Source organism: Cheilinus undulatus, linkage group 1 (genome assembly GCF_018320785.1).
Source record: "Cheilinus undulatus linkage group 1, ASM1832078v1, whole genome shotgun sequence".
NCBI classification, from domain to species: Eukaryota; Metazoa; Chordata; class Actinopteri; order Labriformes; family Labridae; genus Cheilinus; species Cheilinus undulatus.
Window position 1 is genome coordinate 48688122 of NC_054865.1, and position 18674 is coordinate 48706795.

Consider the following 18674-nt stretch of genomic DNA (forward strand, 5'->3'; position numbering starts at 1 on the left):
TGACCTGAACACTGTATAATCTGTGCCTCCAGTCACAGTGCTCCCGGAGACGCGAGGGTTCGAGGTGCATGCTGGGAGAACGCCAACTTTGGTACCGTGAGTTCGTTCAGCGTATAATTACTTAAAATAAAAACCCATGGCTAGGTCTGTGAATTGTCTGCAGATGGCAGGTTCTGGAGGGTATAGTTGTGAGGAGAGTATGCAGGGAAGTGGACATGATTGGATTGAATTAAAATCTAGACGCAAAGGAAAAGAGAAGAACGGAAAAAGAGTTACTCTAAAAAAAACACCTCCCCAAATGAGTTATTTCCCATGAAAGGAAATTGTGCTAGTTCTACAAGCATATTTCTAACTTGAATTGGTGAATCTCAACACCAGGACTGACACTAGAAATGGAATTCAGCCTTCATTCATTGACATTTTTCAAAACAAATTTACATTTATGCAGTGATCTAACAGCTATAAAGTTCAAATACAACTTCAAAACTTCTTCAGCTAGTATTAACGAAAGCCACAAAAATTCATCAGGTAAATTTAACATGGAGGTGGCAGTTTTTAGTTAAGAAATGTTTGAAAACAGACTTCAGGAGCAGTAAAATCCACAAAATACAGAAGAATTCAGTTGTATTACCTCCTTTAGTCACAAGAGGGGAACACTATATTTAGCAAAGAAAAGGTGTGTTTTTGGACAGATTTCAAACAAATACATCAAAAGATAAATAAAACCAAATGAAAAAGAAAAATGATGAATGGTATAGAAGCAGAAAAAGGCAGTTTATATTAAATTTAGCATGGATGCTGATGGTAACACATTTTCTGCAGTGATAATCATAACTGTCTGCTTGACATTAATATCTTAAAGGAATCTGAGTCAAACATGACTTTTTAGTGACTTAAGCATTTACATCAGCCTATGGCTGTCAGCATGGCTTTCCCAGTCTTACTACAAGTTAAACTTGGCATCAAGAACAGTTTTGTCTGTGACAAAAAAGCATAGCACCAAATGGATAAATTACCAGTTTGTATTTAATCCAGATGTTTTAAATCAAATTAGTGGTACAGCAATTTCTAAGTCTAATATTTAGCTTTGGAAACATGTAGACAAAAAATTACATCAACATTTTTATCTGTAAATGCTCTTTCTTACACATCTAATACATTAGAGTCACTTTTATCTTCTAATGTATTTCTGGCATTGTTTCTTTATACTGCAGATACAGTGCAATTTAAACTTCACAAAACTAGGAATTTCTCACAACATGCAGTCTCTTAGCACCATTTTGTCTATAGTTTTACATGTAGTTGAAAACATTGCACAGATAAACTATAACTCATGTGGACACATGATGACATTAATATTGACAATATAACAAAATAATTCTTCTCAATCAAGCAGAGTTTAATATTTATGATATGAAATGAAAAATATAAACATTCAAAACTTGGTAAGTATTATTTTAAGGCAGTTTGGTGCAATGTTTTAAAGCATGACTAATATTGACTAATATTAAAAAGTGTGGTGACAGTTCCCTGATGAAAATATGGCGGTCCTTTTCAAAACCAAATAAATAAAACTTGAGCACAGAATGAAAACCAAGCAAATTTGACAGCTTTCTTCCCTGAGGACTCTGGTAGACCCCCAAAAACATGTGTCCCTTCTAAAAAATACCCTTTGATTTTCTGACAGTTGCAAAAATGATGGACTATCTCAATATTTGGACGTCTGTTACTCATTAGACTTGGTGTGAAGGAGTACAGTACAGGTCTAGCCTAAGTTGGGATGAAATTTTGGTGTGACTGGGTACTGTTTTTCACTGCTCTCTCTCTTATTTCCCTGCAGTCTTCCCTACAGCAACGATGGCTTTGTGCTCAAGGATCTCCGCCTTCTGTTCGGGTTGAAGCAGAGTGTTGGACACCATCGCTTTAGCCACTACTTCGATCGGGATGGCCATGGATGTAGAGCACACAGAGGTGAGGCCACTGAGGAACTTCCTGGCCAGCCACTCTGTGGGCCGACTCTCCTGCCGGTCAACCAACAAAACGCTGTCCAGAAAAAACACAAAGGTATTTAAAATTAAAAGTGTGGTAAGTTCTACCTGATTAATCCAAATCAACAACTACTTTTTGAAGAGATGTAGTGTTTTTATTTCAACAGTAAAAAACATGTAAATGTTTGCCATGCTAAGCAAACTGGAATATGAAGTTCAAAATTGCTGTTCAAAAAGTCTTCTAAGATTTTTGGGACAAGTAGTTATGTCTTGCAGTGAATAAGGAGAATTTCATGTATGACAGTGAACAGAGAAAATAAAACGACTCACCCTGGTCGATAAACAGCGTATCTGTCAAAATCTAGTGCCTCTATTTCTGCTTCCACTTGTCCCTGAAGGAAAACATCAGTTTCATCTTTCATTAAATAAAACAAACATAATCAAGTTTAGAAAAAGACCAAGTGTAGTGTGGGTCATGCAATAACTGAAGGATGTAAAATACCTTGACTTTAAGGTAGAGGAAGCTGCTCTTTTTGTCAGCCCCTCTGGAGGACTGGAGGTGGAACTGTGAGCAGCCTCCTGCCTTTGCAAGTTCTGCTGATTTCAGAACGTAGTCATGATCCACACGGACAAATCCGTCCTGAAATAAAGCAGAAAATGGAAAGAAACTTTAAAGTTCACACTTAGTTTACAAAAGTAAAGGTTGCTACTAATCAGGATTGGAAAACAACTTCTTGTCTACTTGATACAGTAGGTAGTAGATTCAGAAATTTACCAGACAAGATGATTAAGGTAAGATAATTAAGTCATTGTTTTCAAAATGAAAGAACTTACTGGATATGAGAGTTATCACAGTTGCCATTGTTTGTCGGGTTAGTGTGAGTTTCAGAGGTCTGAGTTGTGTAAAGTTGCTGAAAACACCCATCTTTCCTGACTTTGCCTTTCATAATAAAAATAATTCAGTGACACAATAATTGGGGACTTTTTAATGCACAACTTGCTAAAAAAAAACATGCTTATCAGTGAATTAACTTGGGGGAGCCAAAGCAAAAGGTCATTTTTTATAAAGCTGTCAGGAGTTACAGTATCAACAGCCAATCCTTTAACTATGAGTCACTGCCACAGCAAGTTTCTTTAAGAATTAGTGAGCCTCATTTTATAATATCTTCTTGGGATTTTTTCTTAAAACCTAGCTCTACAAAAACTATTATTCTTATGATCAAATTTACACACTGTTCAGCATGTTCAAATATATGGATAGACCTTCAATCCTTTCTTAAATATTATCAGTTAATTCTTTGAAACATTTCTGAAATTGGGTTTAAAATGGGTGATTTCTTTCAAAGATTTATTGCAAAAATAAATTTCTTAACAATCATAACAGACACACAAGTGCAATGAAACTACTTTCTTAACTGGGGTGCCTTCAAGATACTTGAAAATCCTCCAAAAACTACCACACATTTGCAGGTGATTGTCAGCAGTAATAATCAGAATGGTTTCATACTGTATACTCTTTTCCTGTAAACACACCAATGTCAGGGTCATGAAAGAATAGGCTCATTTCAGTAGGCACAGTGCAAGCAGGTGTTTGTGGAGTGAGAAATGTGTCAAAGTGTGTCTTTAAGATCAACACACAATTTCCTGAGAGTAAAGCCATATTAATAGTTTAAGAGGGTGCTTTAGAGATACATGTTATTAATTCTATTAATACATGAATCCCACATTTTCTTTCTTATTAATACATTTTAACTGAGCTTGCGTGAGATTTTTGAAAATTTTCAAAGTGTGCTTGGTTAAAGAAAAGGTTGAGAACTGTTTATTTAGACTGCCAGATGATTCCTCTGTCATTAATAAGATTGATGAAGTGATAGCGTGAAAAATTTTGGGGGGAATCTATTATGTGGTTGATGGGAAGGTGTAATTTCAGTCTTGCTTTAATTATTTTCACATAATTGGCCAAACGGATTTTGCAGACTGGCTGAGTGGGAGGTGTTTGCACATGATAATCAAATTGTGAGTCAGGGCATCTTTCATTACAGTCAGCCCCATGTAATCCAAATAGATAGAAACTTTGCAGTTGTGTGCTTCAACACAAATCCACTTTAATCTAAATCAATTCAAAACTAAAGTACCCATACTGGATTTTTTTAATATGAACTTACAGCCCCAGCTTTAGCCCTGGTTGTCCCCAAGCAGCAGTAGCCAACATCATGGCCCTGGAAAGCAGCTGCATAATCATCAAGCTTCTCAAAGTCCACCACCTCTTGTACCTTGAAGATAAAAACCACAGTAAGGGACAGGAAAAAATGTCAACCAGGTGTGATAAACCCCAGGTAAACTAGGAGCCAGTCCTCTTACCAGGTTTTCATTTGCTTTGCCCTCAAAGTCGAGCTTTCTCCTTCCGATGAGAGTGATCTTGGAGAAGATGTTTCGCTCCAGCAGCTCTTGAACCAGTACTTTTCCTGTTTCCCCTGAGGCACCAAGGACAAAGCAGCTTTTATTCTGCTGTTTGAAGCTTTCCTCCAGAGTCTTCATGTCCTCAGCCATGCTGCGTGCCAAAATAAAGTGACAGCTGTATTAGCTACATCGATGAGAACAGGTAATGCTACGACGGGTGTGTAAAGCAAGTGGAGTATGCATACAGTATGTGAACCATGCTTCCATACATTTAGCACAATTGTTTGATCAATCAATGGAGAATTAATGCATAATTATATTCATTACATATCATTACTTTGGTGGCATTGCAGCTTATGTCTTAGTAGAAACATTCGTTGCTTCCCTACCACGTTTAGGTTGTCCAAAGGTGAATAATAACAGCTACTATTATATGAACATGGTTATTTTGTTCCCATTTAGCTTAATTACTGCAACAGTGACAAGCTAACAGTGTTAATGACGTTTGTTTATGCCGACTGTAGCTTGAATAGACAATGACCTCCGTTGTTATTTACCTGGTGTATTTAACCGGCTCTGGATCGTCGAAATACTCCAAAACGACAGCAATGACGACAATCAGGACAGCAAGGAAGCCTGTCGCTTTACCAAGGGTGGTGCACAGCCGTTTCATAACAGGAGTCACTCGTAGCAACGACTACCTTGGTGGGACACTTCCTGGTTACTTCAATGGACGGTGCTCTTCCTGATAGGCTGGGACGAACAGCCTTCAATTGTCGTCCTTGTCAACATTAAGCTTGATAGACGAACAATCTTGGGACACAGCTTTAATAGATTATTTTTATGTATTCTTCGAGACATTGATATAAACCGTGCAGCGCAGTGTTTCAACCAATCGCTTCAAATCGGCGCTTCATCCATAGCGCATGCGCAGTTCACACTTCATAGCCCAATGAGAATCTCTGCATCACTCTGCTCTGGACAGCGTAAATATCCAGCTGTTTATTTTGAGTCAACCTGACATGTACCAATCTAATTTAATAAAGGTTTTATGACATTTTTTTTTTTTACAACATCACATAAAAATCTTCTATAATATCTTCTACAAACTTCATCCAGTGAAGCTCGCCAATCTGTGCCCTGGCCTGTCACAAAATGTTAACATATGTGTACTCTAAAATAGCAATGAATTAATATTCCAAAAAGTTATTATTTTCTCAGTGTTCAGTGGTGACAGTACAGTTATTTGTGTCATTAGCACAGGCTAGGTATAAGAAGCAAAAGTGAAGAAATTTATTCGCTACATGCAAAAACCTGTAATCATGACTGTACTTGAGTTAAAATAAATAAGTTGAAACCAAGATTGTTATTGTTAACTAAAACTGAATAACAAAAACTGAAATGTAATAAGGACTTTATTTAACTAAAACGAAATAAAAACTAACCCTTACAAAAAAAAAAAAAAAAAAAAAAAAAAAAAAAACCTGAAACTTGATTCTGTGCTTACAAAACTAATATGAATAAAATCAAATTAGGGACAAAAGCTCCTGTATTTGACAGCAGTAGACTGACTGACATGTACACTCAAGCTTGGAGAGAGTAAGATGGCCTAATTTGACTGAAAAATTCTTTACACAGTGGTAATTTAGGTCATGAGTTGTAGTCAAACATTGATTTTGAATAAATTAAATGAAAAATGCAGAGTCCACTGCAGGAATGTTTTGGGTCTCACCCCTGACAACTATCCCTTATTGCTGAATAAAGTCAAACAAATAAAAACTTAACTAACAAGAAGACTTTTGTGAAAAATTAAAACTATAAAAAAAATATGAAAAAAACTATAAAACTATAAAAAAATTAAACTATACAAACACACCAGGACTAAAAAGTAATAAAAACTATACTGTAATTTAAAAACTAAAATTAAAAACTAATTAAACAAAATCCCAAACTATTACTACCTTGGGTTGAACATACAGAAAATAGGAAATATATATCACCTTAGGGGCTATCTTAAAGGCCAAGATGCTGTATGAATAAACATTTTCTTTAGAGGGGTCTACTCTTATTGAGGGCAAAATGACAGAACTGTAATAGTTTCCTCTAACTTCATTACTATGTGCAACTCTGGACTTTGGAACCTCTATCAAGGGCCCCCAGGATTTTAGAGCTCAAGGTGTGTAACCCTGTTTAGTCACACGAGGGCGCTGCTGCACTTTGCAAAGAAAAAGAAGGTTCATTTGCACATCTATAAGGAGCAAAGAAGCATGGCAGAACAAAAAAATATATATTCAGCCAAATAGTGCAGGAAAACCAGAAAACACATAAATAATTAACTGTTAAAGCAGAAAGATGCAGTTGTATAAATAACAATAACAAATTGTCCCCTTTTTTACAACTCTCAACTCAAATCTCAGTCTACACAAAAGTTTAAGGATGAATAACGAAACTAACTTCAGCCCTTCAAATACACTTGAGTTTAAGGATGAGGATGAACAAAGAACAAGACTTGGGCTGATGTAGGTATGTTGGTTCAGTCTAAAACTCCACAAATGTATTTAACATATAACTGATTTTATAGTCAGTATATCATTTTCAAATATCATCAGTAATTTCCATTTCTGCTGATACCCAGTAATTAACTTTCAAAGTTAATATTTCCCCTGACCAATTTCATGTCCACACTATTACACAACCCTGAAGTTCATTATAACCAAAGACATTACACTAAAAACATGCTATGAATATTATAGCAAATCTTAACAGACTGAAAACAATCAATTTCCTTCAAGGAAAAAACAGCCTGTGATTCCCTGACAGTTACAAAAATCCAGTATAAATTGAATTAAAATGCATTATTGATATAAAAATGAAGAACGGTTATGGTCTGATTTGTATTTGAAGTGTATAGTCGTCACCATATCAGCTGAAATTAACACAGCATGTGTTTACAGCATCATACATAGAACATACAGTGCTTAAAAAAAATTATTAGACCACTAACCAAAGAAAGGTTTATGCCACAGCTGCCCTAAATTAACAGCATTGGTAAAAACTGGTAAAAACCAAAATAATTTTTTATGTTTCTGCAATGGTTAATACACCAATATGTAGAAGCTATTTAACCCAAATGATATTTTTAATGCTAAAATATAATTATTATTGTTATCCATGAATTTTCAAATGTACTGATTTACAAAAAAACTGAAAAAATAGTAAAGCACATCATTATTTCTTTATCAATGTCAAATTACAGTTATTTACTTGCATTCCTGACCAGAAAAATTAGTTTTAGTGGTTGAATGTTATGCTTGATTAATTTTTGACTTCTCACAGAAGCCCAGTGAGCCGGCTCAAATTTGGGTTTAAAAAGGTGAATTCAGTTTGAAATTCCTAATTGCTGTTCAAAATGGTAAAACCTGGAGAGCTCACTGAAATGAAGAGTCCACATTAAAGCACTTCATGATGCTGGATGGTCTCTGAGACAAATATGACAGGTGGTCTAATAAATTTGTTAAGCACTGTATATTGTCAGTAGCTCTAAATGCAGATGAAATATACCATGAAGCACAGATTCATCATATCTCATGTGGACACAAGTAATTTTTTTATAAATTAAAATATTTATTCTCATGAAAGACAGTGTAAAATATTTTTATAAATAAATTCTGTGTTTGAATCAAGTAATAAGTGCATGTCAGCATTTATGTAAAGGCAGTTCAATGACAAAGAAATTAAACTAAAATACAATAAATATAACAAATCCAACAGAATGAAAACAGTATAGGAAGCACCCTTTGATTTTCTGACAATTACGAAAAATTCAGTGTTTAAGATGAGTAAGTAGATGATAGTGATGAATATAAGAATGATTATGGCGGGAAATGTTCTTGCATTGTTGTTTCCATATATGCTGAAATGGAAAAAAAAAACAAATAGGTATCAACAGTTGGAAGACAGAAGTCAAACACGAAGTCACTATTAATTTTTTTTTCTCCAAAATGTAAAGAACTAGCTAAACTGTGCACTTGTAAAAAAATACCATTTTATTCAGCAAGGATGAAGCCTATGTAAGACCACAGACCCACAGTGAGTTGTAACTTGCTCCAACTTTCAACAATGGAAGTCTACCAGCTCACACCAGATGATGTGTCCTTTCCTTTGCAAGGACCCTCATAATCACTTAGTTGAAATAGTTTATTTTCTAAGCTACTGTGCAATAAATCTGTTTCTGAAAGAAGGACAATAGTACACAATCCCTGTTTCTTCTGTATCTTTGTCATCATGATGCATGACATTAGGCTGTTTGATTGTTGCATGAATGCTGAAGTTGATTCCTCACTAATACCATTCAATAAAGATGCTGCACGCATGTGCTCTTCACCATCATAGCATGGTAGCACAACTTCACAGCACATACAAACAAAAACATGTTTACTAGCTCAGTCTTGTTGTGACTTAGATATCTGCTGGAAACCATATTTAGCTTCTACAGCTTTGAATTTCTCAGCAATCCTCATGTTAGTATAACAAATATTCTGCTTTAAAAACATGCCCTTTAAAACAAGATTTACATTTCTCATTTAACATCCTAAAGATAGCTGTTAGTGATTTGACCAACTGAATTGCAGGCAGCACCATCAGTCAACCTCATTCGAGCTGCACTGGCCTAGTTAACACAGCTGCAACTGTTTCCTGTTACGTTCTAAAACAGGCTTTGTGTCACCAATCTTTGGTCCGAACTGGACTTTAGTAATGTCATTCATATAACACTTTAAATCAGACCTTAAGAGGACATCTTAAAGAGTTTATCAAAAAAATAATTAACACTTATTGGTTATTGATAATACTTGGGTTTTGAGTATTGTAAATTGCAAGAGGCAACAGCAGTATCTATTAAGTTTACAGGACTTGGCAAGTACAAATACAAGAAAAAAAATAGGCATCTCAGATCAAGTTGTCAAGGCAATCACAATGCTTTAGAAGTGATGGACAGCCTGATAATCTTCACATCCATGATGTATTTTAGACTCGATGCCAAAGAGTCCAATATGGTCTACTGAATAATAGGAGAAAATGCCAATATAAAATATGTGATGTAAGATGTAAGAAAATATGTGATGTAAATGGGTACATTTATCTCACCTTGGTATACATTTTTTCTCTCTCTTATTTCCCTGCACTTTTCCCCACAGCGATGATAGCTTTGTTCTCCAGTATCTCAATCTTCTGCTCGGGTTGAAGCAGAGTGTTGGACACCATCCCCTTAGCCACCACTTCGATTGGGATGGCCATGGATGTAGAGCACACAGAGGAGAGGCCACCGAAGACTTTCCTTGCCAGCCACTCTGTGGGCCGGCTCTCCTGCCGGTCAACCAACAAAACGCTGTCCAGAAAAAACAAAAAGGTATTTACTATTTAGTGATTGCATTAGGTCTTTAAGGAGATCTGACCTTATCCTTTTAAATGGGGAAATTCACTGTTGATTCTACGTATGTTTCGCTAAATTTTCTTTGGTAGACTACAGTCAGCACTTTGTGTGTGCTGTTATTAAATGATTTCCACGAGCAGTAGAAGTAGATGGATATTTCTTTTTCAAACAGCATGGGGAATTGCCCTAGAAGTAATAGGTCAGGCTTCAGACTGTGTTAAATAAACTGCAGTTGTGTGATCCTGAATGTCTGTTGGTGGTAAGGAAGTGGGGCTAGCCATCAGGAATGAATGGAAATGGAGTAAAGTTAGTACTTTACAGCTCTAAATAGACCTGTACAATGAAATTATCATTTTTGTGCCTCCATTAGATAGAGGAGGACAGTGGACAGAGTCATAAATGGGGTCAAGACTGGGAGAGAGACATGTGCAAAGGGCCTCAGACTGGACTCGAACCCGGGCCGCCCGAACACATGGCCAATTGTTGCGCCCCAAACCACTAGGCCACCTGCTCCCCAGACTGACTTTAACTATTACGATTTTTCCTCAGCAACAACCTGTTGGTTGATGCATGAAATATTTTAAATGTTTGCCATTTCATAGTTGGCACATCTAAACACTGCCTTTGTTTCGTTTTCTTTAAATTTGCACCCTCAACACAGCATGAGTCTAGGTAAAGGAAAGGTTTTTCATTGTTTTTCCACTGTAACAATCCTAAATGTTTCTTAGTGTTGAGCTGTTGGTTTCTTAGTGTTTGCTGTATGTTGGATCTTTATAAATCATTTAACAGAGTACGGCCTAGACCTGCTCTCTTTTTTAAGTGTCTTGGAACAGCATTAGTTATAAATTGGTGCTGTTCAAATAAATATTAATATTTATTACGTCATATACCAAATGTAGAACATTGAATATATAGCTACTATTGAGCAAAGGTCAGAGGAGAAAGTACACTGCTTCTGCCTGCTCTGTACCAGACCCAGTACAAACAGGAGACGGACAACACCCATGATTCTCCTTGGCATGTTGACTAGACAACCACTTTGTGATATCAAAGATTGCTGCAAATGCAGCCACTTTCTTCAGGCACAGCCATCACTGAGTTAAATACAGCAACAGAAAATATTGATTTGAAAGCCATTAATTCAACTGCAAATCTCTGAAACCTAAGTAATACTGTCAATGCTGTGATGAATAATACTTTGCCCATATAATTACAGAATAAAGGCATCAGTTTTCAGATCCACAATCCAGTATGTTCTGGAACCATTTCCTGTACCAGATTAGGATAATATTTACATTCTTACTAATTATAGTTAATTGTAAGAGGATGCACATTTTTAGGCATTTCAGAGCAATTTTTGGTTTGGCAAAATATATCATGTATAATGTTAAACCTGTCCTCCACCTTGGGTTCCTCAGTTCTTGGCCTTGTTATGTTTTTTTCCTTTTTTGCTTGAAGTTAGCATAATCCTCCTTATATATTTGTTTAAAGTACCCTTTAGTTCAGTGTTCATTTTTCCCAATTAATGTCCTTTAAATAAAATTGTGATTTTCTTTTCTTTTAATACCTGTTTGATACATTTCTGTAGTTCAACGCCAAATGTCCACAGTCTATCATCTCTTATAGAGAATGTGTCAAATGTAAAATAAAATAGTGAATTAAGTCTACAAGATTTCTCACCCTGGTCGATAAATAGCATATCTGTCAAAATCCAGAGGCTCAATGTCTGCTTCCACTTGTCCCTGGAAAAAAACAGTACATCCAAGTTTATCTTTTAGTGGCTGTCTACTGTGTCCTTAAAGGTAAACCTTATATTGTAAAAAAAAAAAAAACAAGAGAGTAACATGTTAGATAAAACACAAAAAAAAATACCTTGACTTTAAGCAACAGGAAGCTGCTCTTTTTATCAGCCCCTCTGGTAGACATGAGGTGGAACTGTGAGCAGCCTCCTGCCTTTGCTAGCTCTGCTGATTTTAGAACATAGTCATGATCCACACGGACAAATCCGTCCTGAAATGAAGGAGAAAAGCAACAGAAAATGATAAAATTCACATACAGTCTACAGAAGTTTTTGAGGTCACTAAAGAGTAACTCATTTTCCATTCATACTTATTGTGTAATGTGCAAATAGAGCACCACAGTGCGCCCACTTTTTGGTGGCTTTGATTCCAGAAGTACATTGTCCCATTTTCAATCCTTCTTTGACATTTCAGAAAATCCTAACACGAATCATTTTAGTCCTGAATTATTTTGACTGTAAAACATTTGATTTGGCAACAAAGCAACCTGCATAACAAAACAAAGGTACAAGACTCATAATTTGTGCATAATTTTTCCAGGGGTGAAGGAACAACACATCCCACAATCCATTGCAAATCTCCTCTGTCACTGCAAATGATAGCTTTTCAAACTTTAAACTGTACAGGGACTGTCTTTCTTCATTTATCAGTGTTTTTAATATTACAGAAATGTTGTAACATTGTGTGCATATTTAATTCCATACAGTGTACAACAGTGGTTCTCAACTAGTGGGTTTAGGCCAAAAAGTGGGCCACAGAGCTGTTTTAAGTGGGCCATGAAGGTGTGTCTGGAAAAAAATTGTGGCTAATAGTCTATATACAGAAAACCAAAGCAGACGTACACGCATTTAATTTTTTTTACTCCATTTTGCTGTGAAACTGGATAGATCTCTCAAGATTTTGACTAAACAACCAAAAAATGATGTGTTTTTACTGGAATGAACTGTAATGAAGAATATATGGATATGGTGTATGTCCTCCGAGGGCTTTTGTAATTATGTGCCTTTTAGGTGTTCCATCATCTGTTTTGTTCCATTTAAGGTCTAAACTGCAACATTTCTCATTTAATACAACAGGAAAACTTTTATACATATGGGCTGTGATCTCTTATTAATGGGGTTGTGCTGGATCCTAAGGAGACTAGTTGAGAACCACTGGTGTATAATATGGTGTGTAGTGTCATCTTTAACAGCTGACAGGTTCAACCTTACAAGTTCATGGTTGCAGTAAACATCTTCAAGGTAACTGCTGGCTCCTTCAACCAGAGATGCTTGTTATGTGTATTTTTAAGCTTATCTAAACTAGCAGCCATGATGCGCAGACTCCACTGTCACTATTTTTGTAAGGACCATTCAATTGGTTGATGTGAGGGTGTAATTTCAGTCAACCAAGTCCTTCTATGGTTTACTAAATATTTGCACATGTATTGACCAAACCAATTTTGCAGACCGGCTTGACAGGAAATGTATGATAAATAAATGCTGAGTCATAGCTACTCAAAGTACAGCAAGTCAAATGCAAATCAAACAGATATTAAAAGTTTTGCAGTTTGTAGTGCAGTTTTGCTGCATTACAAATCAACGCTGGAATTTCCATTCATTCACCATCAAAATACCCAAATTAGGTTTAAAGATTTGGACTTACAGCCCCTGCTTTCCCCTTGGTTGTTCCAAGGCAGCAGTAGCCAACATCATGACCCTGGAAAGCAGCCGCATAATCATCAAGCTTCTCAAAGTCCACCACCTCTTGGACCTGGAGAGATAAAAAAAACCACAGCTGGGGTCAAGAAAAAAAATGTCAAGGCAGGTTTGATGAATGTTAAATAAATAAGGAGAACGCTTACCAGATTTTCATGTGCTTTGCCCTCAAAGGTGAGCTTTCTCCTTCCGATGAGAGTGATCTTGGAGAAGATGTTTCGCTCCAGCAGCTCTTGAACCAGCACTTTTCCTGTCTCCCCTGAGGCACCGAGGACGAAGCAGCTTTTATTCTGCAGTCTGAAGTTTTCCTCCAGAGTCTTCATGTCCTCAGCCATGCTGTGTGCCAAAATAAGGGGACAGCTGTATTAGCCACATGGATGAGAACAGGTAATGCAAAAAATCGTACAGGTGACCTTTGTGCAGGCAGTATGCTTTCTGGGGGCAAATGATAAGATAATATATTCACATAGACATTGCCAGCCATTATTCAGTTTGTTTGTTCTGCAGTAGTATTAGCCCTATTTTCCATCTAAGGGTTACTCTATTGGTCCTAAAATCATATTAAATTATAGATACGCTAACATTCAGCTTAGTTGCATGCAACACTTGTTAAGAAAGCAGCAAAATTATCTTTTGTATGCAGACTATACCTTGATAAAGAGACAATGACGTCTGCTATTAGTTACCTGGTATAATTAATCGGCTCTGGGTCGTCAAAATACTTCAAAACGGCGGCAACGACGATAATCAGTACAGCGAAGAAGCCTGTTGCTTTACCGTGGGCGGCAAACAGCCGTTTCATAACAGAGGGTATCGCCTGTATCACTAACTACCTAGGTGGGACATTTCCTGCTCACTTGTCTCTATGGAAGGTGCTCTCTTCCTCCTTCGCTGATTGGTTTGAGGACGATTACCGTCTTTGTTAACATTTAAGTTGATGGACGAGGCAGTTGAGACCAAATCATTTATCTGTTATTGATTTGAATATATTTGGTTTGACATGGTTGAAAATCGCACGGCACTAAAGAAACGCCGCGCTTGAGTTTCTCAAAGCTTCTGCTTGTACCGCCTACAGCGCATGCGCAATTCAATTACTAAATCCCTGTGGAGAATCCCTACAACGTGCAATTTCCTCCCCATTCTGTACAGTATAATTAGTCCGAATCAAGGTTATTATAGTGAACTTAAAGTGACTAAATAGCTAAAACTAGCATGTAAATATCATTTTAGTTAATTGAAACTAAATAACAACCAAGCTTTACGAAAACCCAATAATAACTAAAATTTTATTCTGCTTTTAGAAAACTAAATTAAAATCAGATTAGAGATGAATCACCTTAGTTTTAGTCTTTGACAGCAGCATACTGACTAACATGTACACTCAAGCCTGGAGAGAGTAAAACAGCCTGCTTTGATTGAAGAGGACTTTTTTTTTAACAATTGTAATTCTAGATCTTGAGTTGCGCTCAAACATCAAAATTGGATAAATAAAATGAAAAGTGTAGAGCCGTTTTTTGTAAAATAATAACTAAACAAGACTAACAAATCGGCAGTAAAAACTTAATAAAACTAAACTGAAATGTAAAACAAAAGGTAAAAAAACTCATTAAAAAAAACAATGAAGATTCCAAAATAACCTTGTTCCAAATCCATCTCTGTCCTGCATCATTCCATAATGAATCGATCTGCATAAAAGAAGTTTTTATTACCATAGCTTTTACATTACATTAAAATATTCTCTTTTGGGAATATCTCCCATAAATATTCACAATGCTGGCCATGGGGACGGGGTAGAGGGGAGAGCTTTCTGGGGACTCACCAAATTGGGGGGCCAACGGCGGTCAGGAGAATCACTGTCCATTCTTCAGTTAAGCTGCGATTTCCACACTTTATTTTTTAACCTAAATAATAAGCACTCTTATCATAGCATCAATTATTTTTTATGTGTTTATGATAGTACATTACAACCTTTTTCAAAATGTAAACCTCTTCTCTTAAAACAGACTTACCTTTTTTTCTGTTAATGATGGTGATGGGCACATTGAACTAAACCATTTGCAAAGTAATGTCAGACTTCATATCTAAGTCATAATGTGCACAAACATCAGGATGCCAGAAAATAAAGCACAAGAAACAGAGACAGCTTTATGTGCCCTTCACTGTGCCCCCACAGATGTGGAGATGGTTGAGTCTTATGGCCGTTTCTGACTGCGTCTTGGCAACGACACAGCTCGGTTTTCAGTAAGTTTGCTTGTTTACAAGGGCCTTCTAGACTGCCTGTATGAGTGCCGCATCTCATGCGCCTGATACACTTGTCTAATACTCAGATAATCTGAATCTTATGAATAGAGGGCCATATTTACCTTGCTGTAGCACATATATTGCAGTCTATTCTTGACATCCCTGATGAAGACAATGAGCTTAAATTTGTCTGTTATGAATAAACTTCTACTATAAGTGACATTTTTTGTTTTCCGCACTGGTACAACATGCGACAGGAAAGATAAACACAGTACTAGATGACTACACTCGCAATTTTTGCTTTTCAAAAACCTGGTTTAGCAATTTTTTGGAAAAACCTCCTTTGTTTGTACGGAATGCTTTCATTTTATTTTGAATAGCTTACAGCGCGGTTCCACTATACTCAGAATCAAGTCACTTGTAGGTGGGCCTATTGAGATGAAACTTATGAAGAATGACAGGGCTTGGACAGCAGCCAAAACCCATAACCTAAACACATCCAGAATCTGTAAAAAGAGTCTGCAGAGACTGCATTGCCTGTGCTGACAACATTCTTTTAATTTCATCAGACTTTGCTGGTTTTGTTCTACAGATCCTTTGAGTCAATTTAAGTTTTTGTTTAGTTTCATTTTAAAGGGAAGCTTACAGTAGAAAACAAAAACTGTCTGTCCAGAGTTGTCTCAGAAGACAGCAAGATAGTTGGCATTCAGCAGCTCTTGCTCAAGATCTTAGATGGACAAGTTTGCAGAAAGCGCTGTCAGTCTTGTCTGGCTCTGACCACCCTCTCATAGAAGAATTCATTCGTCTTCCCTCTGGATGGAGATATAGACTCCCTTGAGCAAAAACAAATGGATGTGAATTTTATTTTGTCCCATGTGCAACTGCACAACTCAGCTGCTACGATGTATGATGTTAATGTATGCTGTGTATTCTTAACTGTCTTAACTGTCTGCGAGTCATATTTCCCTTTGTGGGACTATAAAGCTCTGAACTGAACCGAACTGCAGACACAAGAAAGGAGAAGGGCTGTTTTCAGTGAACTCCATGGTGTGTGCTTATTGCAGCTTTCATCTCTCTGATAGTCCACACAGTGATTACTTATCTGAGTGTGGTATTGATTTCAATGAAGAGTAGGGTGTGAGAGATGAGAGATCTCAAGGCTGCACTCAGGTGTGTAAGGAGCAGGACACAGATCTGTGCTAAATCAGATTTGAACTTTGCATACTTTTCTCTTACCATTTTGCTACAAATATTAACCTGCCATGTGGCACATACTCCTCTAAAATGTACTCACCAAAGGGAAAAATCTGATTGCTTTTGGTGCTTGGCTGATGCTAATTTCAGACCATGGTTCAAGTGTTTACTTGTGGTGATGAGTTTCTTTATCCCTGCGTGCATAGAGGGCAGTTAAAATTCAAAACAAACAAACAACAAAAAAAAAACCCGTACAATTCACACAAGTGTATTGAACTATGGATGCTGTTGGGAAATTTTTGGGCTCTGTTAAGAGCTTTAACCTTGCTTTTGAGGTGTTTTTGGATTGGCACAATCTCTTCTGATGTTGTTTTATTAACTCTTAGCCTGTTTTTTACTTAAATATGCACAGCTCAATCACTTTAAATTATTTTAGAGGCGTCTTTGAGCACAAGGCTCCAGCAACTGCCTACCTTTCTCTAATGGTAAAACCACCTATAACAGTGGACCTTGTCTGTCCAAGTTGTTCAAAAGTTTGTCAGAGTGGCATTATTTGTGTGCTCAGCCTTTACTCTGTGTGCAAAACCAAACCTTGAAAAATGTCTCTGCCTTTTGTCAGACCATCAGGGGGTTTCATTAGCCGAAACCTCCACACAAAGAAAGCAAGTCCAGTCACATGCAATGAATTCATCAACACCCCATGTTTTTAACACCCTGCCACTTGGAACACAAGGCATCGACCCAATTTAATAGAATATGATGGAGCCAGGGATGATCCTGTAAAGATGTCAGCAGTAAGAGACAGAAAGAAAAGAGGCCGAGGTGGAGAGAAGAGGCCTTAAACTGGCACTCTGCTGAAATGAAATGTCGCCTCTTTGTTCCTTAGCCACGGGTGCTAATTGGACCAAGCTGCGGGGAGGAAAGCGGCTGCTGGGCTCCTGTCTGTCGCACCTGTTGAGTCATTGTCTCTCACATTGATCAGACAGGAAGTTGGAGTAAGAAGGCTTATGCCTCAGTGGGTGCGTGGCAGAAACGTGGTTCAATTTCCTTTTAGAGCTCCGCTGCTGGAAGTGGAAATACCAATGGTGGTCAATGCATTTGTCCATTGATTAGCTTGCACTAAAGGACATATGGATCATAAAGAGTGAGGTTGTTCACCTTCCTTAAGCTGAAATCAAAGCTTCCCCTGCATTTTCTTCAGTTTTACGTAACGTTTGATGCCTCTGTCACTGCTGGTCTGCCACACTTCTCCTGAAGTTCTATTCAGACAGGATTAGCCTTAAGAACATTTGATTGATGAGTGACGTAGTGTTTGATTGATTGTAGTATGAATTTCTTACTTTCAGTCTATTCTGACATACACTTATTTATTTCACAAGACTTTTACCTTAAGTGTAGGTAAGAAACAGGTTGATTAAAGCTGATAACTTACTTTTAATCAGCAATGCAAATATATTTAGAGAATTTGAACATAGCTGATCAGAATTGAGCACGAGTAACCCTTTTGTAAAGCCCTGCTTTCCTTGGTTACCTTTATTATGTTAGAGTCATTTCTTGTCAAATGGCTCTTTCCTTTGAAATACTTGAAAGTTCCCCACAGTTTGACAATCTTTTACTTATAATTTACTGATTTGTCTCTTTTATATATTGCAAACACAAGTACTTTAAGAATAAGATGAAAAGCAGGCAGGCACAGTAACTTGTAGATTTAGCAAAAATGCACTGTTGAGCACCTTTCTATCCAACTTCATTTCAATATTGATAATGCAGTGAGTATCCACGCCCTTGGATGTTTTACTCTTTTATTGATTTCAGAAATCAATCATGGTCAATTTAATGTGGCTTTTTGACTGATTTAACATTAAAGTGAAAATATATTTTCAACTTCAACTTTATTGTCCCCTGAGGGAAATTTGCTTTGCAG

General features: G+C 36.9%; 2 protein-coding genes and 1 long non-coding RNA gene across 4 annotated transcripts; 1 reads left to right on the forward strand and 2 right to left on the reverse strand.

Moving 5' to 3' along the window:
- The first annotated feature begins 15 nt into the window (after nt 1-15).
- Nucleotides 16-13593, forward strand: LOC121510496. Of its 2 annotated transcripts, none has more exons than XR_005991948.1 (4): nt 16-91; nt 1841-2064; nt 9584-9795; nt 13490-13593. It is a non-coding gene; the product is annotated as an uncharacterized LOC121510496 (long non-coding RNA). The 2 variants fall into 2 exon arrangements; XR_005991949.1 differs by having other exon boundaries at nt 34-96.
- Nucleotides 1009-5264, reverse strand: htatip2 (HIV-1 Tat interactive protein 2). Its single transcript, XM_041788534.1, has 6 exons — nt 4946-5264; nt 4350-4539; nt 4154-4261; nt 2491-2628; nt 2319-2380; nt 1009-2043 (listed from the first exon to the last, which is right to left on the reverse strand). Exons 1-6 carry the CDS (start codon nt 5059-5061, stop codon nt 1827-1829), a joined length of 831 nt encoding a protein of 276 aa, XP_041644468.1. The 5' UTR covers nt 5062-5264; the 3' UTR covers nt 1009-1826.
- Nucleotides 8101-14336, reverse strand: LOC121510490 (oxidoreductase HTATIP2-like). Its single transcript, XM_041788545.1, has 7 exons — nt 14002-14336; nt 13462-13651; nt 13263-13370; nt 11692-11829; nt 11500-11561; nt 9534-9774; nt 8101-8301 (listed from the first exon to the last, which is right to left on the reverse strand). Exons 1-6 carry the CDS (start codon nt 14115-14117, stop codon nt 9558-9560), a joined length of 831 nt encoding a protein of 276 aa, XP_041644479.1. The 5' UTR covers nt 14118-14336; the 3' UTR covers nt 8101-8301; nt 9534-9557.
- Between the last annotated feature and the right edge of the window lie 4338 nt (nt 14337-18674).

Coding starts and splice junctions, on each gene's coding strand:
- LOC121510490 (XM_041788545.1), bottom strand. CDS start 14,117: ATGAAACGGCTGTTTGCCGCCCACGGTAAAGCAACAGGCTTCTTCGCT. Junction 13,371..13,461: donor GCAAAGCACATGAAAATCTG/GTAAGCGTTCTC, acceptor TTATCTCTCCAG/GTCCAAGAGGTGGTGGACTT. Junction 11,830..13,262: donor CCAAGGGGAAAGCAGGGGCT/GTAAGTCCAAAT, acceptor CCTTCATTTCAG/GACGGATTTGTCCGTGTGGA.
- htatip2 (XM_041788534.1), bottom strand. CDS start 5,061: ATGAAACGGCTGTGCACCACCCTTGGTAAAGCGACAGGCTTCCTTGCT. Junction 4,540..4,945: donor GAGCCGGTTAAATACACCAG/GTAAATAACAAC, acceptor TTTGGCACGCAG/CATGGCTGAGGACATGAAGA. Junction 2,629..4,153: donor CCAGGGCTAAAGCTGGGGCT/GTAAGTTCATAT, acceptor GCTTTATTTCAG/GACGGATTTGTCCGTGTGGA.